Raw genomic sequence first — 26,397 nt, forward strand, 5'->3', positions numbered from 1 at the left:
TTCATAATATATTTTCCTAAAAACCTCACGGGTGCCTGGTGGTACACTTAGGGGGCAGGAGCACACTCAGCGGTCTCTACTGAGATGGGATGCAACAAACAAACGAAAAACAAAGCAAAAAGTAGTGCTTCTACCCTAACAATGAGAAAAGGTCAAGTAATCTACAGAATCGTAATTTTTCCTGAGTCTACAAGAGAGCTGAGTTACAAGGCAACCGAAGTATGATGAGCCCCTGTAAGAAGAGACGAAGCACATACACTGTTATCTTGAAAGAACACAGGAGAAGGAGGTGGCCACCACAGAAGTGGGTGAGAATAAATCAGCTTAAAATTTGAAAAGCCAAGTGACAACTGGGGGCGGGGGGGTGGTGTCACTCTGGAATAGTTATGAGCCCCAGAAGTAAGGAGAGTTCACATTCACTCCAAAGCTGTTTTCTACTGGACTCCACAGGGTGTGCAGAAAGATAAGGGGCCAGGCAGGAGGACAGAGAGCACCCCTATGGTACCACAGGCATGCAGGAGGCTGCTGCTGGGGGATGGGCATCAAGCCCCTCTTCCCTATATCCCTTCTTTCCTACCCTCTGCCACCTAGGGCCCCTGGTTGCCTAGGGCAGAAAGTTGTTAATCAATGCCGGTTGAATGAATGAATATATGAAAAGTATTCTCTCACTAGTTGTCACCATAACATACAATGAAAGCCATTCAAAATTAAATTGCTGTAAATTGCAAAACTCATGTACAATGCAACAGGCGTGTTAAAAATAATTTGGCCTTATTTCTAATAAAAGAAATACAAGTTTAAGGATTTACATATGCCCATGTTTTCCCTCCGTGAAGTTTTGTGCTTGTTTGTTTAACTAGCCTTCCCTTCCTTCCTCTTTCTTAGAGGGTAGGGACAACATCTGACAGTTCAGATGGATCTTCATGAAAGGGCAGTAAGACCTAGGGACAGATAAAGATGGCCAGTTGAGAAGAAGTTAACATTGGCCCTGCCTTTGCTCTCAAAGGGTTTTAGTTTATCAATGGTATATAATCTATCAATACTTTGAATTGGACCATAGCTTCTGACTCTTCTCTGTGCACCTGCTCTATCTCCCAAATAGTGGTTCATTAGCAAACATCTATTTCTTAATGTTCTCTTCTCTTGGAGATTAATCTAGGATTTAAATGCTCCCTTGCTCATGTCTGCTATGTGGCTAATGAGAAGCTGGGCTTATAAAAGAAGGGCTTACCCAGTCCCAATGGCTGTCTTGGTTTTTTTTTTTTCCTGTATTGGAATATAATTGACATATAACATTATATTATTAGTTCCAGGTGTACAACATAATGATTAGATATTTGTATATACTGCAAAATGATCACCACAGTAAGTCTAGTTAACATCCATCATCACACATAGCTACAAAAAAAATTTTTGTGATGAGAATTTTCAAGATTTACTCTTTTATTAAAAAACTTTTTTTTTTAATGGAGGTACTGGGGATTGAACCCAGGACCCTGTGCATGAGCTCTACCATTGAGCTATACCCTCCCCTCCTAAGATTTACTCTTTTAGCAACTTTCAAATATATAATACAGTATTATTAGCTATACTTACCATGCTGTACATTACAACCTCATGATTTATTCATTTTATAACTGGAAGTCTGTACCTTCTGACCCCCTTCATCTGTTTTGCCAACTCCCCCGTCCTGCACCTCTGGCAACCACTAATCTGTGTATCTATGAGCTTTTTTTAAAACTTAAGATTCCACATATAAGTGAGATCATATGGTATTTGTCTATTTCACTTATTTCACTTAGCATAATGCCTTCAAGGTCAATCCATCTTAGAACACTTTTTTGATGAGACTTCTTTTAATTACAAAATCAATACACAGATTCAATAAAATCCCTAACAAAATGCCAAAGGCATTTTTCACAGAACTAAAATAATCCTAAAATTGGTATGGAAACACAAAAGACTCCAAAGAGCTAAAACAATCTTCAGAAAGAAGAACAAAACAAGAGGTACCATGCTCCCAAACTATACTATGTTAGTTCCTGGTACACAATATAGTGATTTGATATTTTTATATATTTCAAAACGACCACCATGATAAGTCTAGCTATCTTCTGTCACTGTAAAAAGATATTACATAATTATTGACAATACTCCCTATACTGTACACTTCATACCCATGACTCATTTATTTTGCAACTGGAAGTATGTACCTCTTTTCCCTCACCTATTTCTCTCCACCTGCCTTCCACAGCCTTCTGGCAACCACCTGTTTATTCTATCACTCTGTTTCTGTTTGGTTATGTATGTTCATTTATTCATTTCACTGAAGTATAGTTGATTTACAATGTTGTGTTAGTTTCTGGTGTATATTCTTTTTCATATTCTTTTTCATTATAGGTTATTACAAGATATTGAATGTAATTCCTTGTGCAATACAGTAGGATCTTGTTTGTTTGTTTTTTATGAAGTAGTTTGTATCTGCTAATCCCAAACTCTTAGTTTATCCCTCTCCCACCCCTTTTCCCCTTTGGTAACCATAAATTTGTTTTCTTGTGTATGAATCTGTTTCTGTTTTGTAAATATTTTTGTATCATATTTTAGATTCCACATATTAGTGATATCGTATGATATTTTTGTTTTTCTCTGTCTGACTTACTTCACTTAGTATGATAATCTCTAGGTCCATCCACATTGCTGCAAATGGCATTATTTCATTTTTTATGGCTGAGTAGTAATCCACTGTATAAATATACCACATCATCTTTATCTATTCATCTGTCAGCTGACACTTAGATTTCTTCCATGTCTTTGCTTTTGCAAATAATGCTGCTGTGAATATATAGGTCAATTATACTTCAAAAACAAAGAAACAAGCAAACAAACTCACAGGAAAATAAGATCAAATTTGTAGCTAGCAGAGGCAGGGGGTTGGGGGAGGGGGAATTAGATGAAGGCAGTCAAAAGGTACAAACTTCCAGTTATAAGATAAATAAGTACTAGAGATATAATGTACAACATGATAAAGATAACACTGCTGTACATTATAAATGAAAGTTAAGGGAGTAAATCCTCAGTTCTCATCACAAGGAAAACAAAAATTTTTTTTTCTATTTCTTTAGTGGTATCTATATGAGATGAAGGATGTTCACTAAACCTATTGTGATAATCATTTCACGATGTATGTAAGTCAAATCATTATGCTGTACACCTTAAACTTACACAGTGCTATATGTCAATTATATCTCAATAAAACTGGAAAACAACAACACAATCTATGCTCACAACAGGAAAATACAGATTAAACAGAAAATAATGTCTGTATCACTCACCTAGAGACAACCATAGTTAATCTTTGCATATAAACAGATAAACAGAGGATCTCAAATTTATGTGATGTTTTATACTCATAATTTCATTTTTAAAATGATTTATATTGCACATACTGTACACTTCTCACCCTCTGGCAGCATTCAAAAAATGTCCTTCCATGCCAGCAGTTATACTTTTGCAACAGTTAATGCCTGTATAATATTTCATCACATAGAGGTACCATAATTTATTTCTTTTCAAAATCAGTTTTAGTAAACAACCCCCACTGAAGGACATTATGATTACTTCTTTTATTTTTTTAAACAGTTATTCAGGCGAATGAAGGGCAGGGACTTGTCAAAAAGTCACTCCAAAGTTTAAATCCTGATAATTGAGAAAATAAATAATACAATGAAAATCTTGGAATATAACCCTTGACAGTTACCAGAGGAAGCTGCAGTCTGAGAGAAGGGCTTTTATGCCATAAAGAAAAGAAACAAATTGAACACATTTATAAAGCTTCCCAAATTGTCCATCACAAATGACCAAGGCTTATGGCAGACCTGGTTCCTGGATGGATGACATGAATCTACTCATTCATTTCACTTAAGAGAAAAACAGAAAAAAGTATCTGTCAAAAGATCAATAAGCCCAGAATGAAAAACAGGTTTCCTCATACAAATTCAGGATGATAAAGAATTTCATAAAAACCAAAAATTCTTTCTTCTGTTGACTTTCAAAACACTGAAACTAACCACATGCAGTTTTTGTTTTTGAATATGAAGAAAATGTATCGGTGAAAGTCTTTAGAATAAAGGGACAGGGAAGATTTTTCTAAGCATGCCACAAAAACATAAACACATAAAAATTAACTCCACATGACAACAACCCAACATGCTGAAGTAAATGAAAAAAATGAGAAAAAACCCTTCAGCATATGAAAGATAAATAATTAATATTGTTAATATACAACGAGTTATCACCAGCCAATGAAAAGTCAAAACTACTCCCTAAGAGCTAAATGGGTAAAAGATGTGAACAAGCAATTTGCAAAACAAATAAAAATGACCAATAAACATATGAAACTGGTTGAACCTCAGAGAAATTAAAAAGATTGACAAAATCCTATCTTGGTGAGGTTGCTTTTGCAAGGAAGACAATGTAAACTGATACTGCCTTTCAGAAGGATAATTTGCCAGAAGTATCAGAATATAAAGTATATATATTCTTTGAGTCATTAATTTCACTTCTAGGAATTAACCCTAAGAACATAATTATGAATAACATAGAAAATTATATAGTGCAGTATGGCTTATGAGATAAAGAAAATAAAACTATCTATAAATGGAGCATTAGGAAAATTGATTATGGTTTACAGGTACATATAACAGATTACTATGTAGCTATTAAAAAATGTTGAAGCTAGGTCTACATCTGTTGGTGTTGAAAGCCCTAAGTGAGACTGTAGGATTTTCAAAAAGAGGAGGTTAAGGCACAGAATATTTGGTGTAGGGGGAGGGTATAGCTCAGTGGTAGAGTGCATCTTAACATGCACGAGATCCTAGGGTCATTCCCCAGTACCTCCATTAAAAAAGATTTTTTTTAATTAAAAAAAGAAAAAGAATATTTAGTGTGATTTGATTAATGTTAAATAATTACACAGGTTGTTACAGAGACGCGTCTGAAAGGATGGCCACCAAAACGTTAACAGTAAATTCTGGTGACTTTTTACATACTTCTTATTTTTCTGGATTTAAAAAATAAGAATAAAATGTATCATTTTTACAAAAAAAAAAAAAAACCAAAACAGACTCATAAACTGTGACAAATTCAACTGTTCTACTCCCAACAAGAAGGATTTGAGAAGGATTTTATCTGTATCTAGTTTGGCTATTAAGGCCAGTTGGCTGTTTTATGTTGCTTTTTCTTTCTTTTTTTAACTGAAGTATAGTTGATTCACAATGTTGTGTTAGTTTCAGGGGTACAGCAAAGTGACTCAGTTATATACCTCTATCTTTACGGATCTTTTTCATATTCTTTTCCATTATAGATTATTATAAGATATTGAATATAGTTCTCTGTGCTAGAGTAGGACCTCGTTGTTTATCTATTTTTTTGTTTTCTTATTATATTGCAGTGTAAATAATTTGTTTGGTCTTTCTCCTGGGTTCCTGGCAGAAGCTTCAAAACCCTTGGAATTTCCTGAGTGACAGGGTATTTGTTATGCTAATGAAGTGACTCCTAGTGGGTCCCTAGACAGCTTCAGGATTGGGACTTTCAGTCATTGACCTCCAGGGAGAGGGAGGACTGGAAATTGAATTCAAGGACGCAGCCAATGATTTAATCAATTGTGCCTATGTAATGCAGCCCCAATAAAAACTCTGGACACCAAAGGTGAGGCTTCTTGGTCAACACACTGATGTGCCGGGAGAGGGACGTGCCTTGACACCACTGGGACAGGGCATGGAAGCTCTGTATTCCCTCCCAGATCTCACCCTATTTGTATCCTTTGTAATAAAACTGTAATAGCACCTTCCTAGGTTCTGTGAGTCATTCTAATGAATTATCAAACCTGAAGGGGGTTCTGGAAACCTTCCAAGATTGGTAGCTGGTTGATAAGAGGTGCAAGTGGCCTGGGGGACACTCCCACCCCAGACCTGCAGCTACAGTCTGAAGTAGGGGCAGTCTTGTGGCGGGTTGTGCCTTTAACCCGTGGGGGCTGCCCTAAAACCCAGGGAGCTGGCATCGGGATTGTACTGAGCTCACCCAACTTGTGTCAGGCCAGCTGGGTTGACACAGAATAGCAACCATCCTAAGTAGTAATACAATATTATTTTCTATAACTGACACTCTTGAGAGTAAAGCAAATGTCATAATACGGTAAATGGCCAACAGCTTTGTTGATCAGGTTTCTGATTTTTCTACCATAAACAATAAAATGCAAGAGATATTTATTCTTACTGAGTACTCAAATGCCTCCTTATTGGTGCCATTCATGCAGCCTCCCAAGCTATAATCCCACACATCATGCACCCCAAAGCACTCATTACTATGTGCGGCATCTGTCCATGCCTCTTTCTCATATGCCAGACTATGAATTCCAAAGCAGGGGCCACACCGTATTCACCTGTGTACTCTCAGAGCCTACCACGGTGCCAAGATCTTGGCGAATGCCCCGTAAGTCTGGTGAATGAATGAGTCAGTCAACCAACTAGCCCTGACCATAAAAATCACTTCTGTGAAGGAATGTGCTTGAGTGGGTACTTTGGTTTGAAACTTCAGTCATTTTGGGCTCTTACCTCTTTCTGTTCAACTAAATACTGAGGGTCTGGTAGATCAAAGAGATACATTACCTCTGCAGAAAAACAGTAAATAAAAATATGAATTCCTAAAAATAAGATGGTGTGAAATATTCTTTTCCTCTTCTTTTAGATTTTTGTGGTCTCTTATTATGACAGAACATTAGAAATCCAGTTTGAAGGACTAACTCCTCTCCCTAGTCAAAATACTGCTATGCTTCTTATAACAACTGATTCACTCACCTTTTAATCTAGCATCTCCCCCAAAGGCACCACAGCCCCAGTTTCCCGTGGCCACTGCAGAAAGATTTTCTGAAGAAACTCCAGGACGAAGAAATCCACAGTAAGCCTACAGGATGAAAGAAATACCAAAAGCACGTGAGTGACTAGACAGTAACAGCATTTCTGACTGATGTACTGGGATCAGTATCCATTATCAGCTGATGTTATCTCTCTCTCTCCTCTTTTTTTCCTAGGGGCCAAAGTACAGGGAAAAAGAGAAAATCCTGGGATTATACACTGAAGAGAATAAGAAATGATTAAGTCTAATATATATTTGCTTTGATGCTGGGCAAAGCAAAGCACTTAAACCAATACAAGACTCAGTTTCTTTTTCCAGTTCAAACAAATACAAATGGAAGTATCAGAGGTATTTCAAGAACTGGTAAGATCCCAATCACAAACTACAAGGGACTAAAGGAAAGAAAGAAGCATTTTAAGACACTTTTATTTGAAGGGGTTTAATTACCATTGTTTCCATTAAGGTAAAGAGTTATTACTATTATGCTTCCTCAGCACTCTCTCTGAGTTACTGGGACTAGATTAGTAACTGTGAATACCTTTTAAATGTGCTTCCTGCCACTGAAATACTTTAAGCAACTCTATATAAAATGAGCAAGCAACTATATACCTGGTTACAGAGTAACCTTTAAGATCCCTTCCAGCTCCAAAATCCTCTAGTTTCACAGCTCTGTTTTAAGCTAGAATATTTTAAAATTTGCCAGTAACTTGAGAAAAGTACAGTACATCCCTAGGATGCTGGCTAAGTATTAATTAAGTGAACAGCTCATTTTGTATATGAGAAGACTGCAGTTTAAGGTCCCAGAGTTTCTGTTTTCAATTTCTTTGCTCTCAGACTAGTTGGTCTTTCTGCCTCCTAAGGGTTCTTAGTTTTCTGAAACTATCAGATTATATTAAGAGGCTTAATATAATAACAAAGCAAATCTCCCCTGGGTGTTCTCAAGTACCAAACAAAGCTTAAAATATAGCTTATGTATAATAGTAAAGAAAATAAAAAGAATGATCTATGACAAATGTTCCCAGAGAAAAACCAAGGATAAAGAAAGATGCTTCTATGAAACCCATACATAGAAATATAGTAAATTGCACTCTGAAGTTTCTACAAAGGTATAAAAATTTATTTTACACACTGTCTGGATGGATTAACAAGGCTATTCCTTTCACCCCCGCTCCCTGGCTATAAATCCTGACAGATATTAATCATAAGTTGGTACTAGACCATTATTCAATGCTGTGGTACAGAGCTTACACGAGAACTCACAAATTACCTGTATAATCAGATGCACAGAGCTTCTGAAAATCTCTTTCAGGTCAAAACTATCAAAGAGCTCAAATTTTCTGAGCAGGTTCTTAAAAGATACAGAGTCTCTGCCTTTATGCCAATAACACAGAGAACAGACTTCCTGTCAGAACAGACATAACTTTGCCACTCGGCTTCCTGTCAAATTCTCCAAACATGCCAAATGAAGAGGAAGATTTCTTAGCCTCCTATTTTGTGTTGTCGCTGTTTTTATACCATCAGAAAGGTTTTAGTCTCTTTCACATTGCTACCTCTACACATCTGGGCTAACTTGAATGAGCAAAAATAGCTTAGCCAAACTAAAGCCCTAACAACAGAGAATTTGAAATATTTAGATTATTAGAAGCAAAATCTAACCAATTTTACAAACTATTAACCAATTTTATGAAAAAAAAATCTATCTTGAAAAATGACCATAACAAAAACAAACTGTAAAACTGAAATGAACTTGCATTTTGTGTTTTGATCAAATAAAATCAAATAAAACTTTAAAAAGGTAATCAGACAGAAATTAAGTGATATAAAGTATTGACATAGTAATTAGGTATAAAGAATAACTGCAATGATTAAATATAAAATTCTTTTTTTAAATTGAAGTATAGCTGATATACAATACTATATTAGTTTCAGGTGTACAGCATAGTGATTCAGTATTTTTACAGATTATACTCCATTAAAAGTGATTAGAAGATAATGACTATAATTCCCTGTGATCTATACAATATATTCCTGTTGCTTATCCATTTTATACATAGTTGTTTGTATCTCTTAATCCCATACCCCTAATTTGCCCCTCCCCCTTCCCTCTTCCCTTTGGTAACCACTAGTTTGTTTTCTGTATCTGTGAGTCTGTTTCTGTTTTGCATATACATTCATTTGTATATCATTTGATTCCACATATAAGTGATACCATACAGTATTTGTCTCTGTTCTTGCCTTTACTTCACTAAGCATAATATACTCTAGGTCCATCCATGTTGCAGCAAATGGCAGGATTTCATCCTTTTTTATGGCTGAGTAATATTTCATTGTATATATATTATTCATTTGTCTGTTGATGGGCAGGGCACATGGGTTGCTTCCATATCTTGGCTACTGTTACAAAATTCTTTTATTCCATTAATATCAAGCATTTACAAGGTCAGAAATAAAAAGAGAAGCAGCAAGCTCCTTTTGAGTCTCCTTCAGAGGGACAAGCCATGCTTCTCTCAGTAAGGAGAGGGGTCCCTCAAATGCTAAAGACCAGGACAGGGCCGCTAATCAGGGTAGTAAATGAGCTTCTTTGGTAAAGAACAAAGATCAGCTAAGGACAGAGACCTCAAAAGAGTTGCCAGATTCTTACTTCATAGGGAAAAGTACTCGGAGTTCTCAAGAGCTCCACACTGGCAACAAATTTCTCCCCACCCAGAGCCAGAGCACTTGAGAAGATTAAACAGAGCAGAAGCAATGAAAGATCCCATCTTAAACTCTAGTCACATCCTGACCTGACATTCACCAATGACAGAGCTATTTATTTTTACTAATGAATAACTAGAGGGAAAAAGCAGCAGCATTCTTAACATAGGAGAGTAAGTAGAAGATGCCAATAAACATTCATATCTCAGAATGAGTTTTGATGGGAAGGAAAGCCCAAGAGAGGGGAGGTAAAGGTAATTTGGAGTCCTGAAGGTTGCAAAGGGGAGCCGTGAGAGGCAAGAGGCAGGAGGAAAATACCGGTATCTAGAGTTAAAAACTACAGCCCAGCCCGGAAGTGGTAAAGAGGGAGATGCAGGAAGGAAGCCAAGAAAATGAAAAAAAGAAACAAAGAAAATAGTTGTAGAAACCACAGGCCCAGAACTGGGCCCAGGAAGTAGATGGTATTCAGGGGGACAGTCTAGTCACAAACATGCAGGCACACATGTGCATGAGCACACACACTTAAGAACTCAGGTTTCCACGTCAACTTTAGCAGGCCCAAGAAGACAGAACTAAACTATGTCCTTCATTATAATGTAAATACATTATACTGTTTGCTGTATTAATAATTTAACAATTATTGTTCCTAGAGAGTTGTTTATATGAAATCAATCTATCATATTTATCTAGCTTAAATGAATAAATAGTTGGTACTGATAATGATTTTCTGGTGTTTTAGCATATTGTGATTTCTTAAAAAGAAGCATAACATAAAAAGTTCCTTACGAATCTTTTGGAAGAGAATAAAATAATATTAATGGAGAGTCTTAAAATTATCCTTAGGTTCAGTAACAACAATTTTATAAATTTCTTCTTTTGTAAATTTCTTTTATTTGATTAAACAACAATGATACAAAGATGTTTACTACATTATATATGATAGAGAAAAACCTGGGACCACCTATTAGTTCAAAAACAGAAACTAAGTCATATTATACCAATCCAACCAATTTTATGGCCTTTAACCATATTAACATTATTAGAAAGTATGAAAAAAACTTACAGTATGTGGTTAAATTGTATAGGTAAAGACAATATTATAAGTAACTTTTGAATACATTTATATACTAAATACTCATGGGTAAAGAAAACAATTATTTGAAAGGTAAAATTATGGATTTTTTTTGTCTTTAAAAAAATTGTAACATTAGTAAATGGATTTTGCTTTTTAAAGATGCAATGTAAAATGAAAGCACTAGGCTGACCTTAGTTTCCACATGTGTGAAATCAAAGATTAGATTAGGTATCTCTATGGTTCTTCTGATTCTATATATTGAGAAACATTAAGAGAAAACCACTAAAAATGATACATTTTGAACTAATATTCTGGAAAAGTAAAGTGACACATGCTTCAAGAAAAGATTATTAATGATCAGATGTTGAACTCCTTAGAAATAATCAGCAAGTACTGATTGGTTGTTCATCAAGCTATGGTTTAGTAACAACCCCCTTTCCAAATTTGGTGGTAATAACAAAAAAAATCAATAAATCAATTTTTAAAAAGGTCAGTGGTGGCGATTTTCTGTTTGGGTGGTTGGTCTCTTCACTTTGCTACATTTCTGATCCAGAAGACTCCATGAAATATATTCGTTACTTAACCTTACCTGATTGAGTCTAACATGGCTAAACACAACTTTTCACAGATGATTTCTTTCTTCCCTTACTGAGCTATCTGCCACTTTTGCAAGCTGGAGTCATAAATCTTTCCAACCCAAAGATAATTCTCCTCTAGAATGTCACCCAGCTGATCTTTCACAGGATTCAACATTGCTTAGGTAAAAGGAGAATGATTCTTCCTTTTAAAAACCAACACTACCTGAAGGTCACGATGTGGGTCCAACAGGATAGGTGGAGCCTGGTTGGAGCTGATTGTTTCTGGAGGTAATAAGGCACTTTGTGGGATTGCCATTTCAATTATTATCTGGTGAGTAATGCCTACAAGTAGAGAGCAGGCCCCCAGAGTTCAGAGATCCACCTTGTATTCTGGTGGCGAAAACGGGTCTTATGCTCCATTGCTTCATTTGGAAAAATGGCCTTTTTCTATTCCTGCTTACTTTCTCTCTGGCATACAAAAAGAAGTAGTATGGTGCAAGCCCTCTCCAAAGTGATTTCATATAGACTTTGTTTTAAACCTAAGATTACGAGACACCGTGAGATAGAAAAGATTTAATTTAATATTCTCTCCAAGGTGTGCTGTCAATTTATGTAAAACTCCCTGTTGCTTATACTGAAATTCATAACTCTATTTTAATAGGTAAGTGTAACTGACAAATGATGAAATGCTTTAATTTAGAAGGCCCAAAGTCATTTGGATTAGTTTTCTCATTAAGATGTCAATGGCACTTAACAAAATCATTTAGTGCTTTCTTCTTTTTCAATGAAAGAGTTAGAAGAGCAAATGTTTTAGAATACAGTAGTGAATGAAGGAACGTCGTTTATCAGCTGCGTTCCCAAGTGCCAGGCCTTGAACGAGGTGCTTTCTCAGTATCAGCCCGTGTGTTGACAGGCCACTTTACACCTGTGGCATTTCCTTATCTTATGACAATTTAACAAATCGGTTGGGGGAGGGAGAATCCTCAAATTTCCTTGAAAAAGTAATATCAAACAGAAAAGCATTCAACTGGGAGCTTGCTCGTTCATTCAACTGGATTATGACTGAGAGAGAAGAGGAAACCCAGGCATATGTGCTCATAGCAGATGATGTGTCAACCAAATGCAGGGAAGAGTCTAAATGATTTAAGGCTGAAACAGGTGAGAAGTCTAGAAAGACAGATCTAGTTACAGTAATCTCTATAAATATATAAATACATGTAGGAGGAGCTACATTTTTAAAAAGTAATTTGAAGGCAAGGGAATTTAGATTCAAGGCCTGGCTTTGCCACTGTCTGTCTGTGTGACCTGGGGCAAGTTATTCAACTTCCTGGGGTTCAGTTCACTGTCTCTAAATTGGAGGTAAGTACAGTATGTATACCTGCCTGAGTGGCTGGATTAAATCAGACATCACATTTAAAGTGCTAAGTAGAATGCCAAGCATATAATAAGAAATTGTTTGTCGGCAATTATTTTACTATTGTTAACTGTATAATTTAAAAAAAATTTCTACCTGCATTTGACTGAAAAGAATCTTTAATGAAATATAAATTTGACTTAATTGCATACTGACATAAATCATGGCAGGTTGAAAACAAATAGAGAACTCTATTACTATACATTAAAAATCAATCTATCTGCTTCATATCATTCCTTCTATTCTACACTTTGGAATTGACACTGGACTTACTGGGCTTTATTTAGCACTTGAAGAATATTTAGGAAATATCCATAAATTTGTAACATTCTTAGTGATTTGCAATAATGTATATCTAAAAAGTTAATCTTAAAAAACTGGGCTAGGCACCGACTAACTTGAATGAAATAAAACTTCCAACCTGTTGCCAAGTTACCTAAGGATTCATTCTTTTTCTATAAAGCGTGTCTCATAAGGATACTACATTGTAGAAATAAATGTTTTTCAGTGTTGGTAATACTTACAACTAACTTAACCTATTCACATATACCAAGACTTCACAAATTTCTTGGTGTTACCAAGAACTTAAAAATTACCAAAACTTTAACATTTCTGGTGTCTTTGAGCATGGGAAACTGAAGGTTAGTACAAGGAAAGGTAGAGAACATTAATTGGTCATGGGGAACTTAAAAAGAAAAGATTTATTTATGTCCCGGGTTATCTTTTAAAAAGATCATATTTGTAGATAATTTCTAAAAGTGAATGATCTAGCTCCTACAGGAAAGTATTTGTGATAAAATAGATGTTATCCATTAAGAAAAAAGGGACCTTTCAGTGTGCATTAATGTATGATAATGGTTAAATACATTTCGTTTTCATACACTTCTCTCCATACTTTTCAAACATTTCTCTGCCATAACAAAGTATCACAGACTGGGTGACTTAAACAACAGACATAAATTTTCTCACAGTTTTGGAGACTAGAAGTCCAAGATCAAGGTGTCAGCATGCTTGGTTTCTTTTGAGACCTCTCTCCTTGGCTTGCAGATGGTCACCTTCATGTTATGCCCTCACACAATCTTTTCTCTGTGAGCATGCACCACTGGTGTTTTTTGGTATGCCTTAATCTCCTCTTCTTCTAAGGGTGCTAGTTAGATTGGATTAGGCCCCACTGTGATCACATCCCTTATACATTCTGACCTACTAGGGCTGGGGCTTCAACAAATGAATGTGTGAGGTGAGGAGCACCTACTGCTTATGCTAATGTCTTCTATTATCAATGACCAAGTGACAGATTCACATACACGTTTAATAAGTAACATCTGATGAAAAGCTAAAGATAAATCTTATTCTACTTGATAAGCAGTAAAAACAATAAAAACATCATGTGTTTGGAGATAACAGCTTTAAGGCAAGGGTTTGGAACAGTGAAAGCAGGCTCACACTTCAAAAGAATCTAATACGATAAAAGATATTTCTCAGAATCACGAGTCAGGTTCAAGAGAGAAATTATAACTATTGGTATATCAAAGAACATTTGGGACAGCTTTTCTGAGGAATTCCTTGTTTTAAAAAATGGTATCTGTGTGTATGTTTCACTTTGGAAAACAGTGCATTTACTCTTCAAACTTTTTATGAGATTCCTTTAAGAATTCTAAACATTAAAATAACCTAATAAATTATATATATATAAAAAACATGTTCAACAGTTAATTAGATTCTCAAGTACATTAAGATATAAGGTAATAAATGTAATTATATTTGAAACATCTGCTAAGTTTGAAGTGTAGCAAAGGCCTTTCTGGATTATTTGGTTATTTTACTAACAATATGAAAGGCTGGGATAAGCAGAGCACCACAGAGAGACTGTCCCTGTGGTAAGACCGAGGGGGAAGATGTGAAGATGAGATACTGAATGCCACACATGCCTATCCCAGGGCACTCCCAATCCCCTTGCAATGATACACACAGTCTGCTGTCATTATCAAAAGTCTATGTGGGGATTGGCTCAGGGGTAGCCATGAAAAACCACAAACCTCATTATCTTATTAATCAATTTCATAACCAAATCCTACTCATGGGAGTTAAACAATGGTTTTCAGAGCTGGGTCAGTCTTTTCAGCTATGAGAGCAACTGGAAGAACTAAGGAAAATACCACCTGTTTTGGTAAAGCCCTATTTATCTAGAGAACAGAATCAGCACCCCATTGTATGACAGTTTATTACGGTTAACATTAGCAAAAATTTGAACTCACAATAGGTCTGGCTCATTTTTATATTTTTGTAATACAATTTAAAAAAAAGAAAATGATTATAGGAGACAGAACGAAGCAGCACAGAAAACCACAGATTCCATCATAAATATGTCAAATTATCAAATAAATAAATAATTTATATGTGAATCTTACCTTTAATAGAACAACACTGACTTGACTTTTATGGGTTATTGGTTTTACTCATGATAGCAAACCTTGTAGAGAAAATGTCATTGAGGCAGGTCTGAAAAAAAAACTTTCAGGGTTCATTCATTTCTATAGGGTTTTACCGCGATAATGTTCCAAAGCAGCTGAAAGTACTTGATGAGATAAATGCATGTGTGGGGCTTAATATCAAGCAACAGCCTATCTGGCATCAGTAATCAAACAATTACGAAATGGAAAGTACATCTTGTACAAGCTGACAGACCCATTAAATCAGGAGAGCTGTTGGGCAGACATACTGACACTGCAAGAATTACCAGAAAGCATTAATTCCAGCATTAATAAAATGGCAGTAAATAGATGACAGCTGCCAGATGAACTACGAAATAAGGTTACTGGCCTTGTTAAGCTCGCGTCTGATTTTCTCAGGCACAAACTGGTCGAGGTAGCGTCTGAAGTGAAGGGCGTCGATGGCGACGATCTCAGTGCCGCGCCGCTGCCAGTCGTCCCTGGGGCAGGACGGATGGGGGAAGATGAGGAATGGGGAAAGGCACTTACAAAATAAAACCCTCACAGACTCACGTTTCTCTGGGAGGGTTAAAATATTAAAAACAAACCAACCAACCAGGTGCTATATGTCTCAGCAAATCAGGAGGGCAGAAAACACCATTTTATTTTTAGATTCCAAGGCAATACATACCGTGGTCTGCCAGTCTTTAAACAGTAAAGTGAAAAATTATCTAAGACAGCAAATAGAACATATTGTAAACATATATCATTTACAGTGAGTCTCTGAGGTTAAAACACTTGTGGAGCAAACAAAAGGAATTTAGTTCTTTGTTTCCTCTAATAATAAAGACACTGCATTTGTATCTTGACAAGAGCTCACTCCTTTGTTTTGAAAGACCTGCTCTAAGCCAATGAGTAACATCACCATATACTGTCCAAGAACTAATCCCAAGAAGTCAACTGCTGTAAAAACTGTGTAATAAAATCAGTACAAAATTCTACCTACGATGCTCAACTGCTGACTGTGCATAACTATCTTTAAAAAGGGAAAGAAATGGAAGTGGATAATAATACTTCATGGAAACCAGAAGGACTGGATGAAATCATTTTGGAAATGTAAAATTCCAAATATTTCATCTTTTTTATAAATGTGCAAATATTAGTATGTCAGCCAACTTTTCACACTGAAGAATAGCAATAGAAACCTTCATGCTAGTCTGTAAACAATTATCAGGAATTCAACATCAACACAGATAATTGTTGCAACCACGTATTTTAACCAAACCAGAGGGAAGAGACTAGGGACTGGACTTGAGATATTACAAAGAAGAAGTTTGTATGTCTACACAGGAAATAGCTGATTTTTTCTGCCACAATGGGTCTTTTGCATTAAAACACACACACAGACAAACATATATATTTTTCTGTAAAAATTTACCTCTGGTAAACCAAATTAGTGGGGAAGTAAAAATGTTACAGTGTAAAATATATTCTAATAAGAAACAGGAGACAGCAGCAACAAATTCACCATACGTTCTGCTGTCGACTGTGTCGTCTCATTAGGTAAACTGCCCCAACATACGTTTGCCCCAGCTTACCTAAACTCACAGAAGAGTTAAAGATAAATAAATAAGCTGTTTAAAGGCTTTAAGCTCTAATTAGAATCTATTCTAAATTAAGTTTGGCCTGGGAAGTTAACCACCACTGACTGCTTACAATTAGCAGCTGAGATACATGAAGAGAGCTGTGCCTTTCTTGTTCTTGGTTTAGACATATGGCTTTTATTTCTCTGTTCTTCCCTTTGGTATATGGACATGGTAATACTGTTTTAACTACTAGTGAACCTGTACTATTGAATTTAAAAAGAAAATTCAATTTCTAAAATGAGAGTAGATGGGAGACAGAATGTACTGGGTCAAGCCCACATTCCTGAGCTTCTGGCCATGTACTAAAGAAGGAAATGAACTCACCTTTCACTCCTATCTTCATGGCTCCGGGCCCAACGATATGTTTCAGCATAGCCTGTGTATTCACTGTACTGTTCAGTACCTGAAACAAATAATCTGCCACTATTATTTTTCAGAAAAACTTTTCTTAAAAACTGTACCTTCTAAAGGGTCTTTGATAATAAACAAACGAACAACCCCACTGGTCTTAATGACTTGTTATTATTTCCCATAAAGAAAAAAATGATGCCTCCAAAAACCATTGCAGTGTTTACCATACAGTGAATGAATGTCCCAATCAAAAAAGAAAAACAGGCTCTGTCATATTCATTTGTTTTATTTTGTGAGGAATGCATAAAGACAGTGTTTTATAGAAGTCCACTGTCTTCAATGTCAGTAATCTGATGGTAACATTTAATAAGTATTGTTGAGAAAAGAAATTTTACATAAAAACATTCCCTAAGTGTCATTAAAATTAAATCTAGGATTTGCAAATCAATAGGTACGGTACTTCAAAGGGCTCTGTAAAGCCAGGAGATTTATGCATGAGAAGACAAGGGAGGGAAAAAAGCATAATTAACATTCATCTGATGAGAATATGTACCAAGCTTGGCACATAACATAGATTTCTAGTTCATTGGACTTGGACATATCAAAAGGGATGGTGTCAAAAGTGTTCTACTCTTTAACTAAATAAGCTCATTCCAATTTCTATGGTCAACTCATAATTACTTGGCTTTATGAGAAAGAAACAGTAAAATTAAAAGCTGCCTTATTAGATCCAATTAAACAGAAATACACAGAACAATTCACCCCAAACCAACAGAAGACACATTCTTTTCAAGTGCACATAGAATATTCGCCAGAATAGATCATGCGTTGGACCACAAAACAAATCTCAATAAATTTAAGATGATTAAAATCATATCAAGCAGTTTTTCTGACCACAAGAGTATGAAACTAGAAATCAACCACAAGAAAGAGAAAACTTCAAAAAAACCAAACACATGGAGTCTATGCAACATGGTACTAAACAATGAGTAGATCACTAAAGAAATCAAAGAGGAAATCTAAAAATGCCTGGAGACAAATGAAAATGGAAACACACCCTCCAAAATCTGTGGCACACAGCAAAAGCACTTCTAAGAGGACAGTTTATAGCAATACAAGCCTACCTCAGGAAACAAGAAAAACATCAAATAAACAATCTGACCTTACATATAAAGGAACTAGAAAAAGAATAAATAAAACCCAAAATTAATAGAAGTAAAGAAAATAATAAAGATCAGAGCAGAAATAAATGAAATACAGACTGAAAAAAAAAATAGAAAAGATCACCAAAACTAAAGAGCTGGTTCTTTCAGAAGATAAACAAAACTGAAAAACTTTTAATTGGACACACTAAGGGAATAAAATGATAGAGGCTTCAAATTGATAAAATCAGCAAGGACAGAGAAGTTATAACCACCACCACAAAAATCCGAAGGACAAGTGATTACTAGGAACAATTATACGCCAATAAAATGGACAACACAGAAGAAATGGATAAATTCTCAGAAATATACAACTCCCAAAAACAGAATCAGGAAGAAACGGAAAATAACAAATAAACCCATTACCATAATGAAATTGAATCAGTAATAATAATTTTTAAAACTTCTAATAAACAAAAGTCCATGACCAGGTGGCTTCACAGGTGATTTTGAATAACATTTGAAGAGTTAACACCTATCCTTCTCAAATTATTCCAAAAAAATGAAAAGGAAGGAACACTTCCAAACTCATTCTATATGGCCAGCATCAACCTGATACCAAAATCAGACAAAGATATTACAAAAAAGGGAAAGCTACAGGCCAATACCACTGATGAACACAGATTTAAAAAATCCTCAACAAAATTTTAGCAAAACAAATTCAACATAAAAAGGATCACACACCACAATCAAGTGAAATTTATCCCAAGCATGCAAGGATGGTTCAATATCTGCAAATCAATCAATGTGATAAACCACACTAACAAACTGAAGAATAAAGAGAATATAATCATCTCAATAAGGTTCAGCTTTTGATAAAATTCAACATCCACTTGATAGAAACTCAACAAAGAGAGTACAGAGGGAACATACTTCAACATAATAAAGGCCATATATGACAAATCCACAGTCAATGTCATACTCAATGCTGAAAAGCAAAAAGCGTTTCCTCTAAGATAGGAACAAGACAAGAATGCCCACTCTCACTACTTCTATTCAACATAACATTAGCAGTCTTAGCCACAGCAATCAGACAAGAAAAAGAACATAAAAGAAATCCAAATTGGAACCCAAATAAAAAGAGTTAAAAGTTCTTCAACACCATAAAGCAGTTAGTATTGGTGTCATCAGAATTAACTTTGTAAGGGGTTAGAGAAACCAAAGATATTTGAATCCATTTACATGAGGTTTAAAAGAAACCTTGTCTACTGGTCTGAATAGGAATAAAGACAGCCAGGAACAATCTTGTTCTTTTGTTTTCTGCCCTGCAGTGGACAAGCCTCATTTTCCCCAATATTAAAAGTAATAATAATAATAATAATAATAATAATAATAATAATAATAATAATAATAATAATAATAATAATACTGCCTACTCTGATCTCTTAACTATGAAAACAAACAGCTTTCTGTCTTTTGAAAAGAAAGTGGTTGAACAATATAAACTATCAATGATCAAATTTCCATTTCAAGTTAGAATGGTTTCAGTCTTCTTTCCTAAGAGAAACAAAGTTAGATTTATTTCCTTCAGGTCTGGGAAATCAAAAACGCACACATACAGATGCTTTTCCTTAGTCTAAATGAATTAAATCCTGAAATTTCTAAGTAGACATCTTTCAAAATTATGTTGTTCTGAAAAAAAAAATCAATGCTCTTAGCTTGTTTTAAATTCAAATGTATCGATAAACTTTTATGAAAATGCTAAGGTAAACAGTGATGACAGCAAAGAGACAGAAGACTGAATGACCTTTGTGACAGTTCTCTGGATAGCCTATAAGACTTCATGCTCAAAGACAAACTTACACTTAAGTTAAAAACTCTAAGGAACCCATGAAAATCTTTTCAAGAGTTCATGACAACTTTATGAGTTCTTAGATTTAGTAGTAAGAAAAATTCTTATTTTCTTTTACTAGCAATGAAAGTTTATGATGACCATAGCAAAGAATATGTGGAGATTTAAAAAATGCTACTTACTAATGGGCTGTGCCCTTGGAAAGAAGATTTATACAAAAACCATCTACCCTGCTTTTATTAGTATCATTAAAAAAGTGGTGATTATGCAGCAGAAAGAACACTCTTGCTTTTCACTCCCAGGAGTATAAAAATTAAGAAAGGCCAAACTCCAACTGAATTTGGATCTTTCCCAATAAGCTGGTGTCATTTAGTTAGCACTGGGCTGTTATGGTAGTGATGGGCACCTCTAGAGTTGTTACTCTAAAAAGTACCAGCACTATAAGCAATGGTGTCCATTTTTGTCCTTTCTATCAGTTCTGCTGACACTCACAAAAGATATAAGGACCTGGGGTGTCTGGGATGATTTGATTCACTGGAGGGCAGGTTTTATATTAAATGTACCAACATTCCACTCAGTAGTTTCATGTGTAGGCATCTGCTTTATGTTCTTACCACACAGAAACAACAAAACAATATCCCAGAACCACAGTACACCTTTTGGTACTGAAGCTATTTACTGGATGTTGTAGAGGAACACAAAGGGGATAAAAAAAAGGGAAGACTGGAGTTTTAATTCTTTCCCTCTATCTGTACTTACTGAAAGGTTTTAACTCACGACTGCTCCAGGGAGGGTAGCAGCAAATAGAAGGATTAACACTGTCTGGATAAAAGTATTTGCCTGTTTGTATGACCTGTTTCATATTCATTTAAAAGTCTGATACCAACCAGATGCCCTACAATGATGATAAATTTAATTTATTTCCAATTTCTCAAACTCTTCTACAGATTCAGGCAGCACAGTCACAGCCATTAGCTCATTGAGCCTGGATGAATCATTGAAGGAATGGAATTGATCAGGCAGATTGCAGTGCATGGTTAAGAGTCTCCTAAGAAGGGAGATGGCAGAAATCCAACATCAAATAGATGATGAAATGGCCATTTCCATTAAGGGAACATCACATCACAGATATTAATTAGGAGGCACTAAAATAGAGTTAAGTGGATATGGGGAAAAAATGCTGAGTTAAAGTCACCCCGGGTGTCCTTAGCCTGAGGTAATTACAGATGTGAAGGTGAGTCATGGATCTGCAACTCTCCATCTATTTCACAATGGCTGCAGGTAAGATAGAGACCAACTATAACTGCAGTGATGATCCTTTTAGACTGGGGACAAACCCTCCTTGAAAATGAAAAAAAATTCTAATGCTTTCCTTTTATTATTCCCAGGGAAATTACATCTTTTATTTACAAAACATTAATGGGAGGTGACAAGAGACTACTTCCCTAGTACAACAGAAATGAAGCAAATGAAACAAATTAGCTTTGAGTTTAAATGTCCAGCATTCTACTAACTTTTTTATTTCAAGGATGTAAATTCATCTTAAAAATTGATGGGATATTTTGTTATGTCTTCAATTCAAACCTAGCTTAACTGCTATAAATTAAGAATCTTCTAAAGTATTATTCAATACACCCAAATGCTGGAGACAGTCACATTCCAGACCTTCATTGTTCTCTAAAACAGTATGAGATCAATATGCTTAATATTCATTTGCCCAACAATGGACTTCTGACCATTTAATTTTTTTTGTTCTGTAATTCCTTATACTCCTTTCTCCCCTAGTAATTTCTATCTATCTTTTCTTTCTGCATACATAATAAACAGCAAATGCAGATAGATTACCAATATGTGCACTAAGAAAATGCTGAGAATAAAATAGTTTTATCTTCCTATTTCAGTACAGTCTGGATCACAACCTCAGAATTCTGGATGAAATCTTCAAGTTATTAACTTCAAATAGCTGCATTTCTATCAAAAAAGAGGCTCCTTTGCCAAAGTTTCATTCTTAAGTTCCTACATAAACTCAATTAACAATTGTTATTTTTTGCCTTACCTCACCAAAATAGCAGAATCACAAGAATATTATAAGAAATAATACAGAATATCTAAAAGATGTGAAATAACTTGTTGAAAGACCTTTTACCCACAAGTACTTATAAAAGATAAGGACACAACAGCAAAAATGACAGAGTAAGAGCCTTGGAGAATTCTCTTCTCCACAAAAATGGGAACACTGGCAAAACTTGTGAGAATCATCTTTTTCTGAACTGTGGGAATTAACCAAAGGCTTGCAGCAGTCTGAGTGTTAATTAAAGAAAAATTGGCTGAATATTGGCTAAAAACAGTGAGTTATGTGGTGCTTTAACTTGCCCTATTCGTATTCCACTTTCCAAAGCTCTGCAGTAGGCTTAAAAGCCAGTAGCCTGTAACCATACTGAAAACCAGCAGCCTGGTACCACCAGAGGGGGCAGAAGAAAGTTTAAGCTCCATTCAAAACCCCATTCTCAGAGAACTGTCATCATTTGACCTGTCCGGTGGGTCCCTGGAAGACCTCACTCAGAATGCTGTCTTTATTTGACCAGACTTGGACTTTGTCCAGTGGGAAAAGTCTAATTCCCAGGGTTGTTTGTTGAAAACAACTATAGTCAATTATTTAACAGTGTAACTGCCTGAAGCAGTAGATTTCAGTCGGGGTAAATAGGCTAACCAAAAGGCTTCAAAGGAAAAGCTGAGGAATGAGATGTCCTTTTAAGGGACATCAAAAAGTTCTAAGTATCCTCAGGAATCTGGAAGTCTACACACATGCCCATTGCTGTGCACATGCTCCAGAAAGGCCTGAGAATGTCCTAAACTCTTCCCTCTGTCTGATCTTGAAGCTCTGTGCAAGCAGGAAGGAAGTGCCTGGTGGAGTGTTGAAGGTGAGCCCCAACATATACCTTTGGCAAGGACTGAGTGACTTATTGGTTCTAAGCATTTAAGGAAATCTCTGTCCAATCATTAGCTGACTGCCAGCCTAACCAAGCAGAGACGTTAGTGGCCACACATAAAAAAGAAAACAGACTTTACAGTATTAGATCAGTAAAGTCACTAAACAAACAACAAACAGCAACAAAAACAAACTCTGGGGAAAGAAGAAAATCTAATTTCAAAAGTTGCCACATTTAAAATGTCCTGTTTCCAAGAAAACCTGAGACATGCAGAGAAACAAGAAAGTAGGGCCCATACTCAGGGGGAAAAAGTAGTCCATTAGTAACTGTCCCTGAGGTGCCTTGATGTTGGACTAAACAGACTTTAAATCAGTTGTTTTAAATAAGTCCAAAAAACTAAAGGAAATTATGTCTAAAGAACTACATGAAAGTATGAGAATAATGCATCATAAATAGAGAATATAAAGAGATAGAAATTATTTTCAAATTATTTTTAAAAAGAACTAAACAGAAATTCTGGAGTTGAAAAGTATAACTGCAATGAAAATTTCACTGGAGGGATTAAAAAGCAGATTAGAGAAGGCAGAAGAAAGAATTAGTGAACTTGAAGACAGAGCAAATGAAATTATCCAGTCTGAGAAACAAAAAGAATGATGAAAGAAGGAAAATGAACAGAGCTTCAGAGACCAATGGGACATCACCAAATGTGCCAACATATGCATAACAGAAGTCCCAGAAACAGAGAGGAGGATAGGGATGGGAAAGAATACTTGAAAAAATAATGCCCAAAACTTACCAAACATGTCTAAATATTCAAGATGCTCAATGAACCCAAATAGGATAAAGTCAAAGAGATCCATACCTACACATACCATAATCGAAGAATTGAAAGACAAAGAGGGATTCTTGAAAGCAAAACATAAGGGACAAAATTTAGATACTCTCCTGAAACCTGCCCACAAATGTATCTGAGGCAAAGAGTGTGGCTTTCAGATTAGACCTCAGTCTTAGTTCTGTCATGTATCTCTTTAGAGATAAATTTGTTGAGTTATACATTTGATATAACTAATAGGGGATGGTTTTTGTCCTATTGTAACTTTTAAGAGTAACAATCAACCAAATTTTCCAATCCAGTTGAATGTTTAGTCTCCTACACTAATCTCAAAGTGGCAGTAGATTCAAAGAGGAAATAAATTCTCTTTTGCAGAAAGAAAAAGTATCAGCGTTTCATGGCCAATTATGGCTTTTATGTGGGAATGTTCTTTAGGTACCCAAATAAAAGGTTCAACTTACCTACAATGGCTGATTAAGAGCTTCTTATGAGCTATGAGTTAATCATTAATTTTGTTTGTAGCCTATACACAAGAAAATACTGCAGCATAGTGATATCACAATCTAAAGAAACTTAAAGAAAATAAATGTAAATCTTAATAACAGACCTAAAGTATAAATTTGACTATGTTTCCTTCTCTCCTCCTCTCATATTAACTTAAGAAGAAACACTAAGATAGTCACACTTTTTCTCTTAGAATTAGAAATTAGAATAAACATAAGATTAATGATTTATTTCCCTTCTATAAAGCTCACTATTGTACGACTCTCTCCAAACACCATAACTGTGTTTTTTATATTTATATAGTGTGTTCATATTAAAGTACAACAAATCACTTTGGAAATAAAATAGGAGAAAAATAATAGGATACATGCTCAAAGACACATCACTCTTCTTTTTAAGGGTACTATATCATAAAACTTCAAACTGGACAGTAATTGAATTGTTTTTACCCTTGTTCCTCAGATAAAATTACCAAGAAAGAAAAAATGGGGATAAAATGTCTTACTCAAGATTATGAAAATAAAATTGTAACAATTAAAAATTAAGCATAATTAATGAATAAAAATACTGGGACTAATAACCATAGTAGAGAAAAGATTTATCTGGGTGGCCTCTAGTCTTCATGATAGATAGTCATAGGTGGGGAACACTACCCCATTGTCCAGACTTCCCAAAACTAACCTGTGATAATAAGACATTCATTGTGATCCAGGACCTCAGTGAAGAGCCGTGAAACAATCAACTCAGGGTTGATTAAAAAGCGGATTTCTTCTTGCACAAGTCCTGCACTGGTTACACCACCTCCAACAAAACGGTTTGCAAAATCCACCTATTTGGGAAAATGTGGCATATTAAATGATGATTTAAAATACTCACATATACGATAAAGAAGTGTGCTCCCTCTAAACTCTGATCTTCCTTTCCCATATAAATCAATCCCCAAATTAGTAATCTTCCTAGGGAGAATAGATTGTGGTTGACTGCACTCTCCATCTCACTGCAGTTAACATCTCTGAATATTTCTCTGGATTCCAAAATCTTAGAAGGAATCTGGAAAATAAAGCTTTTAGGCAAAAGCTTCAATGTAATTATATGGACTCTTGTTTAGAAACCTTATTGGTGCTTGAAGGGCCACAAATCAAGGGAGGTTTTACCCGGAGAGGTTTCAAGATCATTTCTCCATCATTCATCACTCAATTTCAATTTATGTACTTCATACAACTTTAAAACAATTATACAGGTACACTTCAATTTATTGCAGTTTGTTTTATTGCACTTCACAAATATTGTGTTTTTTACATATTAAAGGTTTATGGCAACCCTGCATCCAGCAAGGCTACGGGGGCCATTTTTCCAATGGCATTTGCTCATTTGGTGCCTCTGTGTCACATTTTGGTAATCCTTGCAATATTTCAAATCTTCCACAAGCAAAAAGATTACAACTTGCTAAAGGCTGAGATGATGGTTGGCATTTTTTAGCAATAAAGTACTTTTTAATTAAGGTATGTACTTTTTTTAGACATAATGCTATTGAACACTTAAAAGACTACAGTATAGTGTAAATATAACTTTCATATGCACCAAGAAACCGAAAAATTCGTGTGACTAGCTTTACTGCAATGATCTGGAACCAAACCTGTGATATCTCCAAGGTAGACAGCCTGTACCTTTCTCATATAATATGGCAATCAAGGACTTGTCCTTAAAGATTTGAAAAATTAGTACTTGATCTTTTTGGGGTAACTTTTTTCTTTTGTGGAAGAATAAAGGGATGGAAATTTCTTCCTTCTAAATTCAATCGCAAACCCCAAACCACATAAACGTTTCAACTATTTCTTCTTTAATACAGCTCAGGGGAAAAAATGAAGACAAAAACCTAGTTTAACAACAAAGAGTCAAAGATTAATTATTTCTAATTTAGTTTAAAACTATACATAAGTTTTCCATGGAGTACTATGATGGGACCCCCAAGCTCCTATTAATAAAGATGAGTTACACAATCCTCAAGACAAAGCAACTTAACTTACCAGGATTGTTT

At 35.4% G+C, this 26,397-nt stretch overlaps 1 protein-coding gene across 4 annotated transcripts in view; it reads right to left on the reverse strand.

Annotated features, from left to right (window-relative positions):
- The window catches only part of PARG (poly(ADP-ribose) glycohydrolase), a 109,267-nt gene that overhangs the window by 8,356 nt on the left and 74,514 nt on the right, over window positions 1-26,397 (reverse strand). For all 4 annotated transcript variants that reach the window (XM_014562648.2, XM_032491682.1, XM_006188777.3 and 1 more), the window contains exons 13-16: window positions 25,041-25,188; window positions 17,073-17,151; window positions 15,494-15,602; window positions 6,855-6,960 (exon numbers count right to left, since the gene is read on the reverse strand). In XM_014562648.2, the coding sequence (XP_014418134.2) occupies window positions 6,855-6,960; window positions 15,494-15,602; window positions 17,073-17,151; window positions 25,041-25,188 (442 nt within the window). The remainder of the gene's footprint in view (window positions 1-6,854; window positions 6,961-15,493; window positions 15,603-17,072; window positions 17,152-25,040; window positions 25,189-26,397) is intronic.

The sequence above is a fragment of the Camelus ferus genome, chromosome 11 (genome assembly GCF_009834535.1).
Source record: "Camelus ferus isolate YT-003-E chromosome 11, BCGSAC_Cfer_1.0, whole genome shotgun sequence".
NCBI classification, from domain to species: domain Eukaryota; kingdom Metazoa; phylum Chordata; class Mammalia; order Artiodactyla; family Camelidae; genus Camelus; species Camelus ferus.